At 53.7% G+C, this 24,567-nt stretch overlaps 1 protein-coding gene across 5 annotated transcripts; it reads right to left on the bottom strand.

Moving 5' to 3' along the window:
* On the bottom strand, positions 1–24,170 carry EPHA10 (EPH receptor A10). Of its 5 annotated transcripts, none has more exons than XM_064635469.1 (17): positions 24,007–24,170; positions 22,919–22,983; positions 21,043–21,712; positions 15,913–16,068; positions 14,834–15,175; positions 10,205–10,329; positions 8,488–8,650; positions 7,286–7,394; positions 7,140–7,195; positions 6,898–7,023; positions 5,596–5,781; positions 4,853–4,914; positions 4,562–4,765; positions 3,687–3,836; positions 3,310–3,503; positions 3,061–3,225; positions 1–2,709 (listed from the first exon to the last, which is right to left on the bottom strand). In XM_064635469.1, exons 1-17 carry the CDS (start codon positions 24,140–24,142, stop codon positions 2,595–2,597), a joined length of 3,024 nt encoding a protein of 1,007 aa, XP_064491539.1. In that variant the 5' UTR covers positions 24,143–24,170; the 3' UTR covers positions 1–2,594. The 5 variants fall into 5 exon arrangements, with proteins under 5 accessions (XP_064491539.1, XP_064491540.1, XP_064491538.1 ...); XM_064635470.1 differs by having other exon boundaries at positions 3,061–3,165; XM_064635468.1 differs by having other exon boundaries at positions 4,562–4,914.
* Between the last annotated feature and the right edge of the window lie 397 nt (positions 24,171–24,567).

Here is a 24,567-nt window from a genome sequence, read left to right as displayed (position 1 = left end):
TTAGTGGTTGGTTTTACTCAGGTATTTAGATATCTTTTTATTGCCATCTTCAGTCATGGTTCAATAAATACAAAATTAACAAAAATGTCAATAGATTTTTATTACATTTATTATTGTTGTTGTTATTATTATTATTATTAAATATTCCAAACCAACTGAGATTTCCTGGAGATGTCTGACTATAGTTCAAACATGAGATGCACACAGTGTCTCTTGTGATATTATATTACATTTATCTCAAGCTTATAAAAATATATATTGACTTCTTGAGTGTGTATTTACAGTATTTAACAGGTGGCTAATGAATATAAAAGCATCTGGAGATGAACCAACTTGATTCCTGTTTGGTTTCATGTGAGGGGGGTGTTGCAGGTGCTGCTCCCACAGTCCTGGGGCTCCCCCAGCCCAGGGAGGAGGCAGGAGCCTCACACTGTGCTAGAGGCTGGATGGGAAGAGACCAGAATCATTTTGAGGCATTTCCCTTGGTTGAGCAGCTCCAAAACAGCATTGCTAATTAATTTAATTATACCACTTCCCCAAGGAGAGGGTCTGAGAGGATGCAAGTTAATTTTAAAATCATAACAACAATCTATAGTCTAATCTACTCATTTTGTTATTCCATGTTGGCGAGGAGCTCAATTAAAAGTGTTTATTGTTGCAAGAAACTGGGCTAGGAGCATGTTTCCATTGTGGGCTTTCCTTTCCTTTCTTGAAGGAGAGGCTGGGAAAGCCAACGACTCATGTTCCTGCCGAGTTCCAGCCCATCCAGAACTCCTCTCCTGTGGGACCCCTGCCCACACAGTCATGGCTGTTTCCCACAGGACCCACGGCCCCCAGCCAACCACCAGCCACTGCAGCCCAGGGAAAAGGCCATGACTATAGATAACTGTGCTGAGGTCTATCTCTTTTCAGCTGGGCAGCATCTGTAGGGACAGAGGAGCAGGTCCCAGCAGCTCTGAGTGCAGCCACGGGTGGCATCCACAGCTGGCCCCTCCTCGCATCCCTAACTCTGGAGACAGTGTCTGTCCTGGGGGGTTTGAGGGCACACATCACTGCCTGCTCATGGCCAGATCTGTTGCCCAGACTGAGGCACTATCACCTCATCACCAAGTCCTGCCTGTCCCCAAGCCTCCTGGACAGCAGCTGCACCAGCCTGGAGCCAGCTCCTCCAGCAGCCACTTCCCAGGGTAGCTCCTGCATCCCAACGGACAGGATGAGCAGGGAGAGGGGGAGAAGACCTGGAATCAAACTGGTTCAACCCCCTGCCTAGAGACCTGTAATATACTTTCTCTATAGATAAAATGTAAACATGAAGAACACATAAATTGCACTTGATCCTTGGGATTGGGCATTTCACCAAATGCAGGGCTCAGTTCACTGCTCTTCCTCTTCGGGGTGGAAAACAGTGGGATGGCAAGTGACCAACCTGACTGGACATGAGCCAGACTTAATTTATTTCTGCTAAAACCTCTAACCAAGAGACATTGGGGAGTGTTGTTTGAACTACAGAGGGGGTGGGAAGGAGAGAGCTTGTTTTGCTCACAGTGTGTGCGGGCAGAGCGATCACTGTGCTGGACCCAAGGGCTGCCTCAGGGCCCTTCACTCAATCCTCATTCAGATCCCCATCCTCTGGGAGCAGGCTAACAGGAAGGTCTGACTGGAGCAGATTTCCAGCCTCACTGTGAGCATCTCCCACAGCCTTCATCCCCTTTGTAAATCTTTGCCTTTCAGCATTAATAATTCACTTGCAATACTTACGGATGATAATAAATGCCCTACAAAACTCCGTGCAGGGCTGCAAAGACACATCTAATGAACTAACTTCAAGGAAATTGTATTATTAAGGAGATGCTATTTATGTCTTCGTCAGGGATCGGGCTGCAGCCATGGGAGCTGCCAGCGTGCCAGGCAGGCAGCACTGTGCTCACAAAACAAAGTGTGGATGTGCCCTGGACTGCCTGATGTGCCCTGGATTGCTTGGATGCAGCACCATTTGCTCTGCTCTTTACCAGAGACACCAACTGAGGTGTCAGACACTCAGTGAAGTAACTCTCAGAGAAGAAAGGATGTGGCTGGAAAAGACTTTCCTTCAGCACAGATGGGGAAAGTCACCTCCCAGGAGCTGGGTGAGAGCCGTGCTCTGCTCTCTAAAAATAAAAGCAGTAAAAGCTTCTTGTGGGGTTGGTGGGATCTGTCAGGTTGTATAAAAGTATCCACGGATTCACCAGCAGAATGCTAGATACAGAAACATCAGCTCTGGATTAAGACAGTGCACAAAAGTCCATCCCACCCTATGAACTCAATTACCACCTAAAACGGCATCACTACAGTTTGACTCATCTTACAAAACAGTGCCAGGGAGAGCCACACCCACCCAGGCACACCACATTATCCCAGGAATCCTGGGCTGCCCTGGCTCAGGGGACGGAAGCCCTGCCCTCTTGCTACATGGAATGACGTATTTGGCAGCACCCAGAGATTCCCACAGCCCACCTGAGACCACCAGGTTTCACAGACAGGGCTGGCTGGGGCCAGTGGGCAGCTCCTCCCCAGGAGTGCCAGGCTGGTGCTCTGCACCTTTGCAGGGCACTGCTTCACACCTGCACCCCTCGGCCGTGCATCCGGATCACCTGGGCCCGGAGGGTCTGGATCCCACTCAGGATGGTCTTCTGGTGCTCCACCAGCGTGATCCCCAGGCTGAGGATGTCTCTGCAAAATGAGCCCCACGTCAGCCAGGACAAACCAGCCCTGACTGCCACGTGCCCCGACACCGACTGCTCCCAGGCAAGGGCAGCACAGATTCCAGACATGCAGGAGTAAGAAATCCCCAACCTTTCGTCCCAGCTGAAGCAATACTGACACTGAGCAGGAATCCCGGGCTCACAGGAGCCCATAGCACACCAGGAGTGGGACAGCTCCCACCCCGCCACCCTGTGCTGTGGCACAACAGCTTATCAGTAAATCACACTGGATTGGGCTCTGCTCTCTGGCGGGGGAAGGAAACACTGATCTCGCTGTGCCCACAACACGAGGTTACAGCCAGGAAACCAGGTCACTTACTGGGCTGTCATCCTGGCCACTGACTCCAGGTAGCAGTAGCCCGCAGCAGTGAAGTTGTCTTTGTACCTGCCCATTTCTATGGTTTCCAGCCACTCGCCTACAGAGCTGAAAGATGGGAAGGCTGAGAAGGTTCGCTCAGAGAAGGGGATGGATGTGCCATGGGACCTGCCAACAGAGCAGGTGATGAGGAGGGAGTGGGGCACGGCACAGCAGTGGGGGGACGGGCAGGCACGGCAAGAGAGTGGTCACCTGGGGCACGTGGAGCTGGGGCACTTCGGGGGCTCCAGACTCTGCACCAACTTGCTGAGGACATTGTGGATGTGGGAGAACTTGGGCCTCTGGCTGCGGTCCTTCTGCCAGCATTGGAGCATCAGCTGGTGGAGGGGTGGCTGGCAGTTCGCTGGGGCGGGCAGGCGGAACCCGTCCTCCACAGCCTTCATCACCTGCAGTGAGGGGGACGTGAGGGGCTGGGGTCAGGTGCTGCAATGCAAATCAAAGGCAAACTCTGGGGCACACCTCCCTCCTCACACCCCGCCCAGGAGCAGCAGCAGCTCCTCTGTGTGCCACAAAGCCCCCACACACCATCAGCAATCACACCATCATCTACCGCGGCCGCGGGGACTCACGTCCTGGTGGGACATGTCCCAGTAGGGTCTCTCGCCATAGGACATGACTTCCCACATGACGATGCCGAAGCTCCACACGTCGCTGGCCGGGCTGAAGTGGTGATACTGGATGGCCTCGGGGGCTGACCACAGCACCAGGCTCTTCCCACGCTGGACGGGCAGAAGGGCAGGAATGACGCGCTCGGCCAGCGGGACGTGGCCAGTGCTGGCGATTCCCAGGTGGCCATTTATCAGTCAACGTGTCCTGCCTGGCACCACAAACCCACGGGCCACGAGCACGTCTAGTACTAAGAGAAAACTTTTCCCTCAATTTGTTTAAAATGACAGTGCAACTGTACACTACACGGGAGTGCAAGTCCTGAAATATTAATGGGAGAGGAGAGTGTCCCCAGGAAGAGCTGATGGCATTTTATACATTAATATTTAATGAAAACCACCTCAGAGCTGCACAAACACAAGTCCCTTTGCCCTGACTTGTTCTCCTGTAATGAACCATCCCCATGCTGGCATCTGCAGAGCCCTCTGCAGACACACTTGGGGAAGCAGGTGACAGAGACCACTGCTAATTGTAATTAACAGCGGGGAGACCTTGACCCCAAAGCCACACAGCCCTGCTGCAGCACAGTGGGAAAAGCCAGGGCTCCTGCTGGGCTGTCCATCCTGTGGCTCTGCAGGAGGCTCCATCCCACGGCACAGCAGGGTGTGGCCGTGCAGTGGAACAGGCGTGGTGCTGGGCTGCTGCTGTGCAGTTCCCTGCCCAAACACATTGGATTTCTGAGAAAGAAACTGAAGGTGCAGAGGTCCTGTTCATACCTGAGGAAGGAAATGGGAACTTAGAAAAAGTGTTGACAACTGAATATGGAAATGCAGCTCACCATGGTGGAGAAGATGGTTTCCATCTTATCTTCTTGTGGCCGTCTGAACCCAGTGATCTTGCACACCAGGCTGCTGCTCACAAGGACCTTGTGTGCAGCCAGGCTTTTGTGCACGTAGCCCATCTCTGCCAGGTACGCCATGCCAGAGGCAATGCCCTGCAGCATGCAGACGAGCTGCGAGCCCGTGAACTGCCCCTCGTGTTTCTTTGAAAGCAGAGGAGGAAAAGCCAAAGGTGAGCAATGGGGACACAGCCAGCAGAGCCTGAGCTGGGCAGACCCCCCAGAACTCACCCTGAGAAAGGAGTCCAGCAGGCCATTCCCCAGGTACTCCATCACTATCATCATGGTGCTCCCTGCACAGACAGACAAGGAGCACAGCGTGAGTGCCACCATCACTCAGGCAGTCTGGACACCACAGGGGTTAGAAATCCAGGTGCCAATCCCTCCATTGCCTTGGAGAAGACAAGGACTTTATCTTGGCCAGGCTGCAAGGAGCAGTGGGTCCAAGGCTTTCCTGTCATTCCCAGCTAGGTTCCTACTGAATTCCAGTATCAGAAATTCCTTTCATCAAGACTCTGAACCACATCACAAAGGACAGCACAGCCCAGCGAAAGCAAAAGCACCCAGCTCAGCCAGAATACTTCCTTTCCTAATAAAAAGCCTAGTTAGCACACGTGCTCCAGTTCCTTTGGATTTACATGAATACCCATTTAACTGCTGCATCTGGAGCCTGGTTCAGCACACACACTCATGGGAGAGAGCCAGAGCAGTCAGTCTCATCTGTTTTACTGACAGAATCTCACTTCAATTTGCTTTTATTAAAAGTCCACGGGTTTGGTTGCTAAGCCAGTCCCACTACCTGCATTTATTAATCTAGCTGGAAGCTTTCTATTAATCATCAAAATGCAAAACCAGCTGATACACGTGGGAACATCTGATCTCCCAGGAGCCAAGTGGACCTGCAGCATCAGGTCACCGCTCCAATGCAGCAGCAGGAGTTCCTTCCTGCCCAGGAGCCTCCTGGGCCCCCATACCTCTGGTGATGACCCCCTCCAGGCGGATGACGTTGGAGTGGTCAAACTGGCCCATGGTGCAGGCCTCAGCCAGGAAGGAGTGCTGCTGCTTCTCCGAGCAGCCTGCCCGCAGCGTCTGGATGGCCACGGGCAGCTCCCGCTTGCTGGGCAGCTTCAGGCACCCCCGGCACATCTCCCCGAACTCTCCTGTGCAGCAGAGAGATGGGTTAAACAGGTCCATGGCTGCTCAGCACCTGCCCTTCCCGAGGACCTGCCCTGGATCACCCTCGGGTGTTCTCTCCACACTCTGCTCCAGTGCATATTGTGTTTTATCCCACAGGAAGAGGATTAACCCCTTGTCACTGAGCTCATGCTCCAGAGCCTGGCTGCTCTGCCTCCCAGCTTGACATGTGCAGGGCCTTCTTTCCAAGGAGCCAAGCATGGCAGGGCCAGAGGGCTCCTGCAGTGCTGGAGGGGGAACATCCCACTGCAGAGCCACACGCTGCACAACAGGAGCTGTGGAATTCCCAACATAAAAAGCCAATATTGGCTTTACAGCAAAAAGTGCATAGCTATGAATAGCTTTATTGATTTGAAAATCAGGTTCTTGTTGGATCAGCAGTGAGACAAACACACCTCCAAATTCCTTAGATTTAAACGTCTTCCTGACTAATTTATTTCCTGATTTTTCAAACACCAGTTTGATTCTGAAAGGTACAGGGGTTCATCTGAGCTGCTCAATGCCACAGCTCAGAGACAACCTTGTCCCCTCCTCAGTGTCCTCTCCCCTTCAACACTGTCCTTCAGCTGCAGGAAAAGCCCTTCCCTCCTCCCTTTCTCCACCTCTGCTGCTGCTGCAGCTGAATTTCTCTTTAGGAAAAGAAATGACAAAGAATGATCATGTTTCCCACATTCTGGCACACAGTAGCCATTAAGGCTCTAAGACTTGGCCAGGGGATTTTAATTTGCTTTTAAATTTTAGGCAGTGAAGTTGATGAAAATCAATAAATCATTAGGTTCACATATTTATAAATAGTTTTCATGTTGCTGTCAAACTGCCCAGATGCAGGCAATTGCTGATGCTTTCTGGTCCACATGGCACTCGGTTGGCTGTGCTCAGTGTCTCAGGAAAACACCAAGAATGTGGAACCAAGCTCCCAGACAAAATCCTTGCCACCTCCACTTGTAACCTCCACTGCAGGCAGGTGCCCCTGAGACAGGAGCAATGTCACAGCACTGCCATGGCCCAGAGGGGCGAGAGGGGAGTGCTCTGGCAGGGCACAGGCACAGCCCCTGGCATGGCCACCACCCCGCAGAACTTGCCTGTCCTGATGATTCTCTCAATTTTTATGCTGGCATTATCCAGCTCCTTGGCAAAGAGGTGCACAGCCTGCATGGGGTCTTCGCAGGTGTCGGGGTCAATGTACGTCCTCCTGGTCGGTATTTTAACTGCAGGAAAGGCAGAAACAGCAGATGAGAAGGGCTCAGCAGAGCTTCCCCCCACCCATCCCTGGGTTATTAACAGCAATAAATTCGGGATCCCCACAGTCACAGCAGCCACTTACAGTGGAAGTACAGCTCCTCGTCCCCATCCTGGCTGGCTTTGCTGTACCCACACTGCCTGCAAAGAGAATGAAGATGCATTCCAGCACCTGGGCAGCACCCCTTGGCCCAGCTCAAACCCCTCTGGTCCGTACCCAGCCCCGCTCACCTCCTCCAGACCATCACGCCGATCACGGTGGACACCAGCACCGTCAGCCCTGCAATGGCCACCACCACAATGATGAGGACGGGGTTCTGCTCACTGGAGGCCACTGTCACTGTGGGAGGGAAGCAGAGCCAGTCAGCTACGTGCCCTGGGGTAGGTCTGAGGAGAGGGAGCACCCTGGTCACTGCTCCCATGGCCTGCCCACGTCCTCCAGCCAGCAGGGCCGTGGGAGCAGCCACCCGCTTGCTTTTCACCATCCTCACGATTCATGTTCTGGTTCAGCTTTATGAACTCAAGCTGGTGGGATCAGCCCAACATGCTGGGCAGTGCTGCAGGCACAGATGGAGCAATCCAGTGCTGCTGCACTAGTTCCTGGTTTTCTTAATCAGAGCTGAGAAGATTCCTGTTTATCAGAGAGACATATCAAAATTTATGGCTTACAAATAGTTTTCCTTCATCACACTAGCTCTTCTCTTCCTGCTTTTGCAAACAGGGGTATTAAAAAGCTACATTCTCTATAAAATTTTTATTGGCTTCAGTTCATTCCGAAACGTCTTCTGTGTGGCAAATGGAGGCAATTTAAAGCCCTGTTAAACACAATCTGCAGGAGTCATACTGAGTCAGCCAGCTCAGGCTTGCACTTCCAGCCAAGGTGGGGGATTGTGCTGAAGCCCAACATTCCTCCTCCAGCCGTCTTTTAGTGAAATAAGATGCTTCTGAACCACAGTTATGAATGGGAACTGAAAAGGAAAAGCCCCAGCAGACAACATTGATGCTGACTGCCCTGAACCAGCCAAGCAGAGGACAAGCCAACTGCCTACTGAGCCAGGACAGCAGCAGGGTGGAAGGAAGGAGGAGCAGTCACATGTTAAGCACATTTTTGGGTAATCCCAGCCAAAGAGCAGAGACTGTCCCAGCCTCCACACCAGAGAGCGGCTGCCCTCGCTGACACTGCACTGAGAAGAGCCAGGACAGGAACCCCCAGGACAGGCAGGGCACCAAGACCAAACTCATTAAAATCCAATGGGAAAATGCAAGGACAGCAGGTTCCTGGGCAGTACATGCCCTTAGACCTGGAGCAGCAGAACCAGAGGAACAGGTGCTGCTCCATAACACCAGGAGCAGCTGGGGCAGGAGCTGTGAGCGCAGCATCCCCATGGCCCAGCTCAGAGCCCTGACAGGGACACGAGCCTTGCTGCACTTACACTCTGCCAGCGTCTCCACTTCAATGCCAGGGTTGTAGTTCCCATAGTCTGGAGAGGAAGATGTTCGGATTTGGAAGATATAGAGGGTACCAGGTTTCAGGTTATTGACCGTCACGGCCGTTGATGTGGTTTTCACAGTTGAGTAACTTTGATCTCTCTGATCCTGTGAAATAATGAGATACCTGAGATGGAGCTGGACTGATAGTTGTGCTGCGGAGCCAGCACAGCACAGCCACATCCTTGCCTCTGGGCCCTGTCAGGAAGCCTGTCCAAGCAGCCAAGCTCCAACAGAAACAATACCTTCACTGGATGTCTCATTAATAGAAATTACATGGGAAGGTCATAGGAAATGGCAGCTAGAGCTGGATGAGGTGCTATGAGAACGGGGGAGGATGGGGTGGTGGAGAGCAGCTGTGTCATCCTGCACAACTCCTTCCCCCTGCACCAGGGCTCAGCTGCAGCACTGTCCAGCCCCGTCCTGCTCCCCTGCTGCAGTCATTTAGCCCTGGAGTAAATCCACATAGACTGGCAAACACTGAGGAATCACAGCGGGAAGGTGGAGCCCCGAGGAGCACCCCAGGCCAGTCTGGCACAAGCACAGGCAGTGTCCCACCCCCAGGTCCAGCACAGGCAGTGTCCCAGCCCCAGGTCCAGCACGGGCAGTGTCCCAGCCCCACATCCAGCATAGGCAGTGTCGTAGCCCCAGGTCCAGCATAGGCAGTGTCCCAGCCCCAGGTCCAGCACGGGCAGTGTCCCAGCCCCACATCCAGCACGGGCAGTGTCCCACCCCCAGGTCCAGCACAGGCAGTGATCGCTCACTGCACCACTCACATCGCTACCAAATGTGTTTTCCATTTGATATACTTTTCCTCTAGAATCTCCACAGTTAAAGCAAAAGCTTTAAAAGCAAAGATTAGGAACTAAGTTGATTTTCATGTCAGCATCAAGAGCCTCATTTCAGTGAACAATTGCTAAACTATAGCTAAATTTCCTGCCCAAGCAGGACGGATCCTCATTTCATACCCCAAGTATTGTGTAGCTGCAGCCCATTTGCACAGGAATTACCTTCTCGGGCTCCAGCATTTGCCCTCCCCCACAGATCCCTCCTCTCAAATCTATCAGATGCTGAAAATCACATTAATATGAATCAGCTTCACGGTAGCTGGTTTCTAAATACAGAACACTGACACGTCACCTGCGCAGTGTGCCTGACGTGCCGTCAGCTCCACAACGAGCCTGAGCACACGCAGATAAGGTAATTAGCAGAACTGTGTCATAAACTGCATTTATTTTGATTTAGAGCCTTGCCCTTGCTCTGCCCACCGGTATTTCTTTTAAAATTCCCAACCCACTGTACCTGTCAAAAAGCAGCAATTTTTAAAATCAAGAGACTGTCACTCCTCCTGTGTGAAGGGCCACTCACAGCTCACTACAGTGGCAGGTTCATGGCCCTCGGTCCCAAACCAGTGCAGAGCACAAGATCCAGCACTGTCCCAGAGAGCAGGCTGGGAACACAGAGGCCATCTCCTCAAGGAATTCACTGTGGTGTCACAGTCCTGTCTGGCTGGTGTCACACGGTGGGTGGGTGACTGGGACCGGGATGGGGGGCACACGCAGCACCCAGTACTGTGCTCCTGAGAGCAGACCTGGCTGGCAAGAGAAGGACCCAGAGTCGACCGGGGCACAAGCAGAGCCCGAGCCGGTGCCCAGCACGTACCTTCTCGTAGTACTTGACCTCGTACTCAGTGCTGTTGGTGCTGGGGAAGCCTGGCTCCTGCCACGACAAGGAGACGCTCTTCTGCTCTACTTTATCCGTGCGGATGTCGGTGACAGGATTTGGTGCTGGAAAAGTGCAGAGCAAAGGGGCAGTGACTGCAGTGCTGCCTCAGTAAAACCCTCAACAATTTAAACAGCTGCAGAGTGTGCAGCTTCTGCAGTTCTTTCTCTTTGAATCAGGACTGGAATAACTTCAAGTTGGTGACCATCCAATGGGAGAAGATGGTGGTAAAACACAGTAGCTTTGTAATCTGTGAACAGTCAGGAACACTCCAATGGAAAACTGGCAAGAATCCTAACAGCACCCTCTGCTCTCAGTGCTGCAGAGGCATCTGAGCACTGGCTCACATCCTGAGCTCTGAACCCCTGCTAAGGATTTCTGGGAAAGACAAAATGCAATCTTTGATCAGGAGGGCTGATGGGACATACCAAGGCCTCCTCAGCCAATTGGTACTGGATCTGCCCCATGCCAACAAACAGCTGGGAGTATGGGAGGGCCACCACCCGCCTGCCCTGCTCTGAGCACAGCCCATGTCCCAGGAGCTGGCTGTGTATTTCTGGTCAGCACGTGCTCCATGCTGCAGCTCCCTCCCTGACACATGTGAACCCATTTAGTTCATCCACTGCAGAATGCACTTGTCAACTACTCCCATTTTAACCAGGTTTGGCTCCAAAACTGTCTCCAGCCTGTGCAGCCTGGTCACGACCCTCAGGCACAGCAAAAGGTGCAGAGGGATGTTGACTGTTTCCAGCTTGTCCCACTTCCCATGAAATCAGGACATTTGCTGGACTGGTCTCTGTCCCACAGAGATGCCTGTGGAGAGGAACAAGTCCCTAGAAAGCAAACTTAAGTATCCGTGAAATTTTGTATTTATTACTTAGCTCATTAATCTTCACTGAAGAAAAAAGCCCTCCTTATGTTTTATTCATGGTGACTTGCTCCTTGATTCCAAGTCCCTTTGGCTTCCAATGAGGGTGTGAGCGAAGCCAAAGGGGCTCCCACGTAGCTCCCAGTGCCCACACATGGCTCCCTCCACTGTGACCCACCCCGTGGCCTGGGACATCATCAGACATAATCCCCCAGTGAATTCACTGGCCCCAGAGTTGGCCCTGAAGGAGACATTGAACTGTCCCTGCGTCAGGAACAGGGAGGGAGCTCCCCCCCAGCACGAAGCACAGCAGGAAGGTCAGTGATGCTCTGTCTGTGTGCTGCTAAAGGGCCAGCACTGGCAACACCCACCTGTGGTGAAGGTTCCCCCAACTCTTGCCTCGAGTCCAGCTCCTATAAACTAAGCTAAGTGCTCCTTGCTGTGTTACATGATTCTCATCAATAAAATATCACACAACTGCCCTCCTGTACCTCTGAATCCAGCAAATGGACTGGAGAGACCTGAACGTGTGGTCTTGACTGTTAACAAAGTCATCAGGAAAAATCCCACTCACTCAGGAACAGGCTGTAGAGCAGAGCCCATGGTACATGCCAGAAGAGCAGGCACCAGCCTCAAACAGGTTTAAAAAGCATTAAAGAAAATCACACAGGCTATAAAGCATTTCACACTGTGAAAAAAATGTGTTTCCCATCAATATTTTAAGCTCCCCTAACATTGCCTCTATTCTGAAAAAGCAAACATTAAATTATTCACCACTCTGCCTGATTTTATAAACTCCAATCCCTTGCACGTGGGTTTTCTCCTCTTGATTAAGCAGAGCAGCAGCAGAACAGGCATAAAACTAGATGTGGGACCGTGTCCCTCCCTGGAATGATCCCCTGTATCCAAAACCTGCCCTCAGCGAGGGCACTAAACACCTCTGTGCCCTGCCCTGCTTGTGCCCAACAGAGCCACCTCTCCCCTCCCTCACCAGTTACTGACATCCCAACACAGAACACGCCCTGGGCACCATCCCAGGCAGCTCCCACCTCAGAGTTCTCCATTCCAAACCAGAGAAGCTGCCTCTCAAGTCAGCAGGCAGCTCTTTCAGGGCAAAAACCCCAGGAGTGCAGACCCTCACCCCGGAACCAGCTCATCCCATTGCCCCCTGGGCACTGCACCAGCCCTGGGCACACGCAGGGAAATCTGCTTCAGAGGATCAAATTCCAGCCAAAATGCCTTCTCCACTCTCAGGAAGAAGGATGCATTCAAGCACTGGCTGCATTATTAATCTGCAGCAGATTTAAAAGCCCTTTAAGGCAGAAGCCGATCCCTGCCAGAAATACAAATGACACGGGCCCAGAGTGCACATTTACATGGCTAATGCAGCTCCACTCCTGCAGGTAAACAGCTCTGCTCACTCCTCAAACACTTTTATTTAGTCCCATGCTGGGGCCAGATTAGAAAAAACACAGTATTAATTTTGCCTCCTGCAGACTAAATTGCATCTCTTCTTTTCCCTGCAAATACGGGGAACGACAGCCAGTTCCCTCTGGTGACTGCTGGAGGGGAGGGGCAGCGCAGATCTGCACTCAGAGCTGGATTAGAGGGGCTAGATAGGGTCCTGTTTCTTGTTTCATTTTTCCTCTGAACCTGCATATCTGCAGCCAGAGCCCCCCTGCTGCTGCAAATGACTTCCAAGATCACGGCATGACAGCCCCCATGGGCTGTTCAGACATCACTGCTGTTCAGGCATCCCTGGAGTCTCCTTTCTCTTGACCTCTGGCCCCATCAGGCATTTCTGTGGTGGCCTCTAATGACGAGGGGCTGCAGGGCTGGGACCCCAGGAGATGGCACACTCTGCAGAGCAGCTCCACAGCCATCCGTGCCAGCCATGGCTGCATGTCCTGCCTGCACAGGGTCCCCTCCTCATAGTGGGGTCTCAAACTCAGCTGCAAACTCAGGCAAACTCAGCTGCACAGCTGCCTCTCCAGCAGAGGACCTTCTCCCCACCTTCCCCCCCTCTTTGCCAGTGGGCACAGGTTAACCATCACCATCACTCCTTGCCCAGAGTGCCAAGGCAAGAGGAGCCAGGGCACCGGTGCCTGCAAGACAGGGCAGCCCCAGCCTGGCACTGCCCAGGAGGGGACACCTTCAGCAGCAAAAACTGTCCATGTTCCAAGAAACTTCCCAAGCCTCAGCTGCTCAGGTAATTCCAAGCCACCATCTGCATCTGGAGACTTGACAGCTCAATGAGAGACATTGATTTTGAACAGATTACAGGATTAATTATCCACATTCTTTACGTGCATTTCAGTTCCCTCAGGAGTACACAGTGTTGAGTAAGAGGCTGAGATTCCCCCTTCCCAAGGGGAAAAGCTGCTCTGAGCAGCCAAGGTACAGGCTGGCATCACCCACTTGCTGCTTTGCTCCCTAAGAGGGCAGGGCATTTGCTGCCCAGACCTGGCCTCCTGTGTCAATTCAGAGCCCCAGGCAAGGAGACAGCTCCGGAGCACTGGTCCCTCTGCCTGCACCAGACTGGAGGAACCGCTCATTATTAGACCTCCCCCTATCAAGCTCACCCTTCCCCAGCCTGTTCACTGGCCTGAGCTTGAGAGGCAGAAGATCTTCCCAGAGCAAAATCCATCCTTGAACAGCCAAGATCCTAATGAGAAATGACACTTCTGCCGAGGAGCAGTCTGCAGCACAGCATCCCCCAACGGATCCACGGGGGTTATGGTATGAGGGGAGAGAAAGCAACAACGTGCACAAAAACATTTGATCAAGTGGTGGGAAAATTATTTATAGTAAGATCAAAGTTTAATCTCTTCAGATGAAATTGTTGGCCAATTCCTGCCAAGAGGTATGTGAGGATCGTCTGTCTCCATTAACTGTGGTTTGGCAAAGGGTTTTCATGCAAATTAATAATGTAACTGCAGGGGAATGGACAAGGACACAACAAGCCAGAGCTGACTGTCCTTTGGCACAGCCAACAGCCAAGGAAGGACTGACCCCTCTGGCCAGGGCCCCATCCACAGGCAGCCAGGATCCTGCTTCCCCTCACCTGAGGGAACAGAAATGCCAAATGGGAAATGAAGGGAATAATTATGACAAGAAATTGTGTCCAGAGACCAGTGCAGGATAAAGAGAGAAAATAAATTTTTTTGTTTCCAAAGGATAGGCAACATTTGAATTATCTGGATTAAGGAGGATTTTTTGTGAATGGGCTGAAAATGTTGCTCCATCAAAGATATTTTTCTGTGATCTGTAAATTCATCTGCAGCTGGATCATGGAGCAGGCTCATCCCTCAGCAGCCCAGCTGTCACCACACTCACTCCTTGCCTCCCCACAGCACCCGCCATAACCCCCTGAGAGTGCCACGCACCAGTCTTTGTCCACCCCTCTGCCACCACTGAGCACCACGCCTGTGCCACTGGGGAAAACCGAGTGGAATCAGGGCACTGCCACAGCACAGGCCTGTGGAGCCCGAGGACAGTCCCCACACCCCCTCCAGACCCCGTGTGCTCCCAGCAGCAAAGCCACCGACCCAAAGACCATGTGGGTCTTTGGAGCAGACCCACACGTCCCAGAGGTGACGTGCCAGAGCAGAACAGTGCCAGCCACGGTCCCTCGGTGCAGCAGGGGCAAAGCACTGACCCCAGTCCGTGTGTGCCACCCCACACCCTGCCCGTGGCCGTACCTGCGTGGCCGGTGGACACGTTGACCTCGGCGTACTGCGGCCCCGCCAGCGGGCTGACCCCGGAGACGCCGTTGAGGGCTGCCACACGGATGGTGTAGTTGACGTGAGGCAGCAGGTTCACCAGGGTGACCGTGCGCTCCACCAGCCCCGTCTGCTGCGGCACGAAGCCCACGCTGCTGCCACACTGCTCACAGCGGCCCCGCAGCGCCGCGGGGCACCGACCACACCACAGGCTGTAGGTCAGGTCGCTGCGGCCGCCGGCGTCGGCCGGGGCACTCCAGTGCAGCACCAGGGACGACTGCCGCAGGCTGTACACCAGGTTCCTCGGGGCAGAGGGCGGGCCTGGAAACAGAAGAGTGTCTTTGCACAGGTGCCAGGACAAACCTATGGGTCCTCTGGGAGCAGCAGCACAGGCTGGCAGACCATGAGAGCGTGGTCCTGGACAGCCACATCACGGGATGGCACAAGGGGACACGGAGGCACAGTGGGACGTGGGACAGAGATCCCTGCTGGAGTGACGTGTGTGCACCACAAGTCACAGTTCACACTGTGTGTGAGAAGCACCCCACTGGACCCAGCACCTCCCCAGGGTTCGGCCCAGGGGCCCAGGAGCACACCAGTGGTCGGACACTGCCCAGCCACGCCCAGCAGAGCTGGAGGGCTCCTCATTGCTGTGCCAGCAGCTGGACAGCATCCATCACTGAAGCAGCTGGAGTCCAATCCAATTAACTAGAGGCCATTTAATTAAAATCTGTGAACTATAGCGACTAAATGACTGTGCCCCAGTTTTACCGGGGAGTCTGAGAACCTGACCATGCATCTGTCTCATCAGACTGCAGCCTCAGCCTGCGAGCTCCATGGCACAGGGACAGCCCCTCCATCCCCTCCCCACTGCAGCAGCACCCCAGTGCAGACGGGATCCCCAGGGATGTGCTCCCACAGGTGAGGACACAGTGCAGGCGGGGGACAGCCTGGGACAGCCCTGGGCACCCCCTGGCCCTGTCCTGCAGGACAGACACAGTGCCTGAGCCCGGTTCCCTCGCCACAGGGAGTGGCTGCCCCGGTGAGATGGGACGTACGTGTGCAGGACGCGGAGGGTGGGTCTGACGGAGACCTGGAGTAGTTCTTCTGGCACGAACAGAACGTGGAGGCTTCCTCGTGCGTGAAGCTGTGCTCAGGGCATGGGGAGCAGAGAGGGAGATGGAGGGAGACCTTGTAAAATCCTGGAAGACAAGCTGAAAAGAGAGAGAGAAGGAGTTATGGGAAGAGCACCACAAGCTGACTGGGAACACATCTGATGACTGCATTTCCCTGTTTCCTGGGACATCTTTTGCTGCTGCTGGCCAGCAGACACCACCCTCCAAGCTTTCCTTGAGCATCTACATGATTCTGGCACAAAGCAAGGTGTGCATTGGTTTGACCCAGAAGAGACATTTGGGTAGCTCTGCACTGACTTCCATAGTAAATGTCATTCCCTACCTAGGGCACTAGACAAACCAGGAAAAACTATCAACCATTAAAATTATTCCCAAAACTTCCAGCTCCCTCTTTAGATTTGAGAAACCAAACCAAAACTAAGATTACATTCATAGAATGGAGACAGAGCTTGCTTTTTCCTTTAGTTAGGCAGCACTGACCACAACACAGGGCAGAAATATTACTGCATCAGGCAGGACAGGAAAATCAATCCTGTTTACAAACATGACAGGACCCAAGCACTAAGCCCAGAGCCCCCATCCCTTGGATGTGCCTGTCACACAATTCTGACATTTCATCATCGGAATTTGAACATTTCCATTTAGAAGCATCTTTCAGACTGTTCCTCCCTGCTTTCTAACAGCCAGATGTAACTTTACCAAAGTATCTGTCATTAATAATGTCACAAAATGCCCCAGTTTGCACATCCCAGGAACAGGCACCACAAGCCTGTGCGAGCACATCCCACAAGGAGTCGTGGGCTTTACTTGCTAATTTTGTTTCTTGGCTGTCCAAAACTTGCCCTTGAGAAGAACAAAGGCACCCAGCACATGTGATGCATCATGTGTGTGTCTCTGTTTCTTTTTTCAGATAAACTCCCACCCTTTTCCACCTCGTCCTACGAGTATTTTTCTTGCTCTGTTTTAGGTGTCCTTGTCATTTTGCAGTGCTCATTTCTGCAGTGGGTACGTGTCAGCTCTCGAGGGATCAGGTCATCAATTTATAGAATGAAATTCTCTTTTCTGTACACTATTTTCTGTCCTGTTCCTTGTCCTCTGGTACTACCACAACTAAATTGTTAAACAATAAAATTCAATAATTCATTCTCCCAGAGGCAAAGAGAAGCAGCCATATGGGTCAGACAGATCAATCATCTCTCTCCAGCTCCACCACTGCTGACCACAGAAGCTCCTCAAGGCGTGCCTGATCCACGTCACTGACAGAGAGAGCACGTTCCCCCTTGCATGTAACACTGCCTGCACACACAGTCAAGCCAGCAGCAGAACAAGCCAGACTGATTTGTGCTGCAGGTTGGCTGATTACCCAACACAAAGCAACCATGGGAAGGGCTCCTCTGACCACCTCATCTGACACAGCTCCTCGGACGGGAGTGGATGTCTCTGTGAAGAAACAGCAACGATTCCCAGCCTGTGCCATAGGGACAGCAGGGCCAATTGAGGATGCAGAGCTGGAAAATGCATGATTTCCTACTCCTGTGGCACAGGACAGCTTTCATTTTCCCTTCCCAGCAAAGTCCTGCCAGCAGCAGAAGTGCTGCATGTGCCAGCGTGGATCAATAACAACTGTGGCCTCACTCAAAACACCTATACTGGCATCTATAATTAACACCACAACTTGGTTATCTTCCAAAATCAGTTCCTTTCTAGTTTTTGTCATGGAATTGTATCTGACAAAGTTCATCTGCTTTAATGTGTGTTAATTTTCTCTGTTGAAGTAGACATTCATAAAAATGATCTTTAGGAAAGCCACACCTGGAAGAACACGCAGCCAGCACTGGGGGGTGTTGCAGTGAGAACTAGAACAGCACCTGGGGGGCTGAGGCGCCCCAGCAGCCTGACAAGAAGAAAATTAAATACACAAAAATATTTAGTAAGACAGTCTTGAAATATCTAACAGAGTGCATCTGCTGAATGCAGCCAAGACTGACAGAACCTTGTTGCTATTTATGCCGGAATGTTCCTCAAGGACACACTGAAGCAGGCACATCCACTGAGCCAAGTGCAATTTACTGTTGTCTCTCTCAGTTCCCTAATGGATCCACCACACGGTTCCCAGGGAAGGACTGGCTGACCGGCCTCTCCAGGACACCCCGTACCTGCCGAGCACTTTGGCTCACACAAATCCCTCAGCAAGACACCTCCCCACAGGATTTCAACAGCACATCCAGCATGTCCATCCAGCAGCCAGGTATCCATAACCTTAACCTGACAGGAATTCTGCAAACTACTTGTGATGCTTATAATTTTTGGAGTAGTTTGCTCTGAAATTGTCATGGAGCAATTTGTGTCTGGCTCTGCTGTGATTTCCACAGCCATAATTATTTCAGACATACTGTGAACCAGGGATGTAAAATACAATCCCAAAGCCTGATAATTACTCCCCAGAGACTGAAGAGAGAGCCCATTTTCCACAGGTGTTCCATGTGCATGGCTGATGGGAAGCAGCACCCACCATCCAGCATTACAGGAGGTGTCACTGATGGGCAAGGCAGATGGGTATTCCAGATTCATTCAGCAGAAAGCTCTCCACCCCTTTGGACTGTCACTTTGCCCAGGTCACAGAGGGGCTCCAGCCATGTTCTGATAGAGCACAACACCCAAGAGGAGAAAGCCAAAATGTAGCTCATGCAGGAAACCAAAGTATAAATTTCCACGGTGATTATTCCTCCAGTGACAGGCACAGATCGGCTCCCACAGTCCCTGCTCACTGCCCTGATCCCATCCCACGGCCCCTGTGGTGTCCCCAGCTCTGGCCCTGCCAAGGACCAGCTCGGTGCAGCCGTGCCAACCCCGCAAGCAGAGGGCCTGGCTGTGGGATGCCCACGGCTGCATCTGTGATGAAAGTAAAACCTGGGGCTCTGTGCAACTTACAGAGCCCCAGGAGGAAAAATAAACTTATTATGCATAATCCTCCAGTATCAGTCAGCAGATAAAATACACTCCAGGAGCACATACAGGTTTGTAAGCTAATGTATAAAAGATGAAACAAATAAAAAGCCCCAAGTGCTGTACATTTGTCAGAGCCCCTTTGGAGCAGTGGTGCAGGACAGGAGAATGGACAGGAAAAAGCTTGGCTTCCTGCAGCACGAATTAGCAGGGTCTGAAGGCCTATTTGGTTTTTTTTCATCTCTCCTAATTTCACAGTGAGGGCACAAACATTATCTTGGCCCAGCCCTTTTGGCATTTAAATCAGGGTTACAGGGATGCCAGCTCTGACCGAGTTCAAACGCCTTCCCCAGCTCACCTCCTGCATCCCCAGCTGTGCCACAGCTGCCCTCAGTGCCACAGCCCTGCTGCCACCACAGCCCTGCTGCCACCACGGCCCTGCTGCCACCACAGCCCTGCTGCCACCACGGCCCTGCTGCCACCACGGCCCTGCCACGCCACGGCCCTGCCACGCCACAGGCACCAGCGGCAGCAAAACCCCCACCACCTCCAGTCCACCACCCAGACCTCTCAGGCCCATAAGAGCTGTGACAGAGACTCTGGCCAAGAAGTTTCACCAGCAGACTCGTACCTGTTGAGCTCTCCAAAGCCACAGGTATGGGACCACAGTGGTGCAACCAGGTGTGCTGTGCCATTACCTTACCCCAAACTCCCACTGTATCCACCTGCCTCCAGCTCACGGGCTTTTGTCCTCTCTGAAGAATTTCCACAGCCCTGGCTGCTTTCATCAGAAAACTTTTAAAGCTATTCACTTAGCACTATGCTAATGCAGGGCTGCAAAACAAACACAAAACTTTCAACCCTTAAAAACTATTTTCTGATATTTAACCAGACATCAGACGCTGCTTCACAGAGAGTGACTAATGACCTGCTTTCTGTGAGAGGGGAGAAAAACTTAATTATGTCCATTAAATTACTTCAAATATTTTTCCTCTGAGAATATGAATTATTTAAACTCAACACAGAGAAACCTGAAACATTAGCAAAAGCCTTCTGGGACTCGCTATGTAAATCCCCACTTGAAACAGATGGGGAAAGCATGGCAAGCTGCCACGCAGCCACGGAAGCAATCAACAGCACCGAGATTCCAATTCGATAGCTTTAATAAGGTCTTCTTAAGGAGACTGTCCGGAGTCTGGGAAGAGCATCCCACTGCCTGGAAGGAGGAGGCACCATCAGCACAGTGTGAAACTGAAAAGCCTCGAGTTGTTCCTGAGGGACAGATCCGATTCCGCTGGAAAAGCTCACTCTCCTATCGCACCACCCGCCTCAAATGCAGGAGACCTCTACCTGTCTGGGACTTATTCAGCTGTTTTCTCTCAATCCTTATTGGAGGTGAAAAAGGAGAGGTCCAAGGTATCGCTTGGACACAAGGCATGGGCAGCAAAGGGTCTTTTCAGCCGTGTTTTACTGAAGAACTCATCCCCTCTGCCAGGTCGCAGCTGGCAGTAAGGTGCCCAGGGACAGCATTAGCCCTGGAACTCTCTTTGTTCAGAGACTCACACACTCCAAGGAGGAGCACAGCAGCCAGTATCCCACATTCAGGGTTGATCGCACACCTGGCTCTCACCTGCCTTCAAAAGTGAGATGGAAGTAGTCACAGACCCTGGTTGGTTAGTGGGACACCCATTAAGGCACATCCATCTTTACAGCTGTCATTAAACGTAACCTTCTGAGCTGCAAAGTCACCACATTATTAAACAGTGTCCAAAGCATGACAACAGCAATCTTAATGTTCCAGACTAATTTTAACATTACGGATAAAGCTGTGGGAAATGCCTGATGGCATCCAGAGCTCTAGCACATCTGCACAGCCAGCACCGTGCTGCAGAGCAGCCCCGGGCAGCCTGTCCCACGTTCCCAACCACCACCCTCCAAATGAAGGTCTGGTGGTTTGCTGGGGAGCTGCCATTGCCTAAAGAAACATATTGCTGACAATAGGCAATTCCACTTGTCCAAGTTGTGCTCAGGCACCTGAGTGGTCTGGCAGCAGTACAGACTGACACAGATAAAAAACTGCCAGAGGACACCAACGGCCACCTTTACCTCTGCATCCCCCGTCCTTCTCCTCAAAGCCGGGGCCGCACGTGCATTTCCCTATGGGGACCAGCCACTCGCCCTCAGTGCTGCAGTGCATCCGGGGGGGATTATCCACGTCCACCTCAGCATGAGCGACACAAGTGCCCTTAACTTCCACCAACGTCGCAAAGGCCGTCTCTGCCACCGTGTCTGGGAACACGGCCAAGTTCTGCACGGTGCTGAGGCATTTCTTGTAATAGACTCGCACAGAGACCAGCGCCACACAGGCGCCCATGTCCTGGAAGCCCAGGTGGAAGCCTCTCTTGCTCAGGTGCCCTATCTCCCTCAGCTCGGTGTTCAGCTTCATCTTGCGCTCGCCCAGGTCCCCCTGTGTGAAACTCTCATCAGCAGCGATGGTGTCGATCTTGGTGTGTTTGCTCTCGTGGACGCTCCGGCCCAGGTCGGAGTCAGACTCGACATAGTACAAGTTGAAAGTCTCCTTGCAGGTGCTCATCACGCCAGGGATGCTGTTGCAGTCCCGCAGGGTGAACTTGAGCTCGATGAAGATCCTCTGACCGTCGCGCCTGGCGATCCAGCCCGTCTGCAGCCAGTTGTTCTGGTTCGGCTCCATGACATTGCACACCTGGTACGTGCGGATCGGTTTGTAGTTCTCATCCACGCCGCTGATCTCTTCCCACTGGGGACAGAATACAAAGGGCTGTAACAGCTCAGGAGCTGCCCCGGCAGAGACACACCAACCTGTATAAATGTCACCACCACAAGCCTCCCCACCACAGGCAGACACCAGAAGTCCTCAGCCTGCCAAACCCACTGGCTGCAATAACCCAGCTGCTGGACCACCTAACACCTGAGCTTTCTGCAGAGATGCAAACATAAAGACACAACCAGAAAGGCAGCACTGCCAGCAGACCTTGGAAAACAAAGCCTGATTCTGGACAGATCCTCCACTGAGGAGCCAGAGGCCTTCGTCTCCCACACGCTCCTTAGATTTTCTGTCCGTGGAAGGGGACATCCAGACAGCATTACTGCACAATGTAACGCTGCATGGGCCACCCAGAGAAGTCCAAGATGTCCAAGAAGATGTGACACTAGTCACACCATCATATGAGGACATCAAACATCTTTGCAAACAGCAGCAGCAGCTTCTCTGCCAGGAGAAGTTTTAGCTGGAACAGGACAAATCCTCTGACTGCAAGTGAAATGGTGTTTCCCCAAAGCTACCAGCAGAGATTCTGATCAGTGAAATGATGATTCAACCCTCACAGCCTGAATGACGACCTGGCAATTTCCCAAAGCAATTCTTTCTGGGGGTAAATTTATGCAAAATAGCCAAAATGTACCCAAAACAGAGTTTCTTCTGCAGACAAACAGCTGGGCCACACAGATGACTCCAGGATCTATCACTATTCCCTCTGAATGCTTTATTTTCATTCCAGAAAAGCAGCTGTAGACCGACCCCAGCAGCAAAGCCAGGGCCTGATCAAACAAACCCTACATGACACAGAGCTCCTGACAACTCCCCCAGCCACAGCCCTCAGATTCCAAGGGCTGGACTGATCCCCAGACCTCATGCTGGTGTGCAAACCACAACACAAAGCCTTAACTGACCCGTGTTTATCTGCTTGTTTTAGGAGTGTAAAATCCATTTCGAGGAGGGACTCCACACTAGTTGCACTCAGCCAACACCTCTCTGTTCCCTGGGGTGCCCGGTGACAATTTGCCCATCGCCCCCGGAACGAGGAGACCCTGCAGCTGCCAGTCCCCACCCCAGCTCCGTGTAAGCAAAGTGCTCATACTACAGGACTTCAAATGCTGCTGAGCACCAAGAGGCCAACAGACCCTCTCGGGTGGTGCAGGGGGGCAGTCCCACCATTGTGCTTACCCCGTTTGATGGGTGCGAGGTCCAGCCCAGCTCTGCCTGAGATTCCTTCGAGTCCAGCAGGACAACTGCAGGGAAGATAACATGTTAGCAAACCCACTGACACAGGAAACGCCGGTAAAACCCACCCAGTCCAACCACTGGGAAGCTCAGTGCCATGCTGTGCTGGGTCCCAGGGCACGGGAGCCGCTCCCGCCCCGACTCCACCAGCCGTGTCGTCACCGTGTGAGGACCGTGTGCTGCAGAGCTCCCACCTCGCAGGTACCTCACCAGTGCCCTAACGAGTGTTCCATCCCAGGGACGATCCCTCTGACACCGCAGCCAACCCCGCCACTGTGCCGTGCCTGTAGCGTGCGGATACTGGCACTGAAAGGTACCGGCGGCTGCTTTGAAACAGGGATTTCCCTGGCAGACGACACCCTTTTTCCACAAAACAGCCAATTCTTTCTTTGACAGGAAGAGCTATGTTCCTCAATTCACAGCTTCACGGTGCTTCCACGTTGCCAGCCGGCAAACAGCCACAGCCCCGGACCCCCTCGTCTCGGGCTCACACACCGGTAACGCGGGGCGCGGCAGCGCATCCCCGGCGGCCGTTTCACTCGGAGCGCTCCGGGATGCTCCGGGATGCTGTTCCCGGCGCCGGGGCCGGGCGGGTCCGTCCGTGGCGGGGCACCTCCGCGCAGACGGACAGCGGGGCTCGGACCGTGAGCCTGTCACGGCACCGGCAGCGCGGCGCGGGCAGCGGCGCCGCACGAGACCATTCCGCCCGACGAGCTCGGTGATCGCGGGAACCGGGACGCCCCGGGCTGACCCAGCCACTCCGCGGGGACCCGGCCGCCCTCTCCCGCTCCTCCCGCAGGTCCCCGCGCCCCGGACAGCGGCGGCACATCCGCCCCACGACCCGGAGCGTCCCCGCCACCGAGCCGAGCCAGCCTCTCCCGGCACCGCAACGCGCAGCCCGACCCGCCGCGGGCGAACAACGTCGGGTCCGAGGCGGCGGCACCGGGCGCGCCGAGCCCGCCGCGCACGGGGGACACGGCGGTGCCGGAGCAGCGGGGACACGGGAGCCGCCCTCGGCCCGGCCGGCTCACCCTGCTCGGCGGCGGCGCGGGGCAGCGGCAGGAGCGGCGGGAGCAGGAGCGGCGGGAGCAGCAGCGGCGGGAGCAGGAGCGGCGGGAGCAGCAGCGGGAGCAGCGGGAGCAGCGGCAGCCCCAGCCCCGTCTCCATGGCGCCCCAGCCCCGCGCCCCCCGCGCCGCCGCCGCGCGCGCTCCCCGCCCCGCCCCCGACCGCTGAGCCCGCCCCGGGGGCGGGGCCTCGCCCCCCCGGCCAATCGGCGGGAAGGGGCGTGGCGGGGGCGTGGCCGGTCACTCCGGACCGACTGACGGGGGACCGGGTCCGGGTCCGGGTCCGGGTCCCGCCGGAGGAGCCCCCGGCACCGGCTCCGGGCTCGCTCCTGCCGGGACAGGCGGCACGCCACGGGCCTGAGCTTTGGGCTGCCTGCAGCTGCTGCCCGGGGCAGGGGCTGCCCGCCCCGTGGAAGCCAAAGGACTACTGAGGCAAGGGCAGCCCTTGCTGATGCTGAGACGCTGCGGCCACAATTAGCAGTGCTGTGCCGCCCCCATCGCCCAGATGATGTTTGCTCCCTGCTGGT

This window comes from Pseudopipra pipra, chromosome 24 (assembly GCF_036250125.1).
Source record: "Pseudopipra pipra isolate bDixPip1 chromosome 24, bDixPip1.hap1, whole genome shotgun sequence".
Classification (NCBI taxonomy): domain Eukaryota; kingdom Metazoa; phylum Chordata; class Aves; order Passeriformes; family Pipridae; genus Pseudopipra; species Pseudopipra pipra.
This window is presented reverse-complemented; position numbering and strand designations above follow the sequence as displayed.

Coding starts and splice junctions, on each gene's coding strand:
- EPHA10 (XM_064635468.1), bottom strand. CDS start 24,142: ATGGAGACGGGGCTGGGGCTGCCGCTGCTCCCGCTGCTCCCGCTGCTG. Junction 21,713..22,918: donor CCTCGCACCCATCAAACGGG/GTAAGCACAATG, acceptor TTCTGTCCCCAG/TGGGAAGAGATCAGCGGCGT. Junction 4,915..5,595: donor GGAGGGGGTCATCACCAGAG/GTATGGGGGCCC, acceptor CTGTCTGTGCAG/GGAGCACCATGATGATAGTG.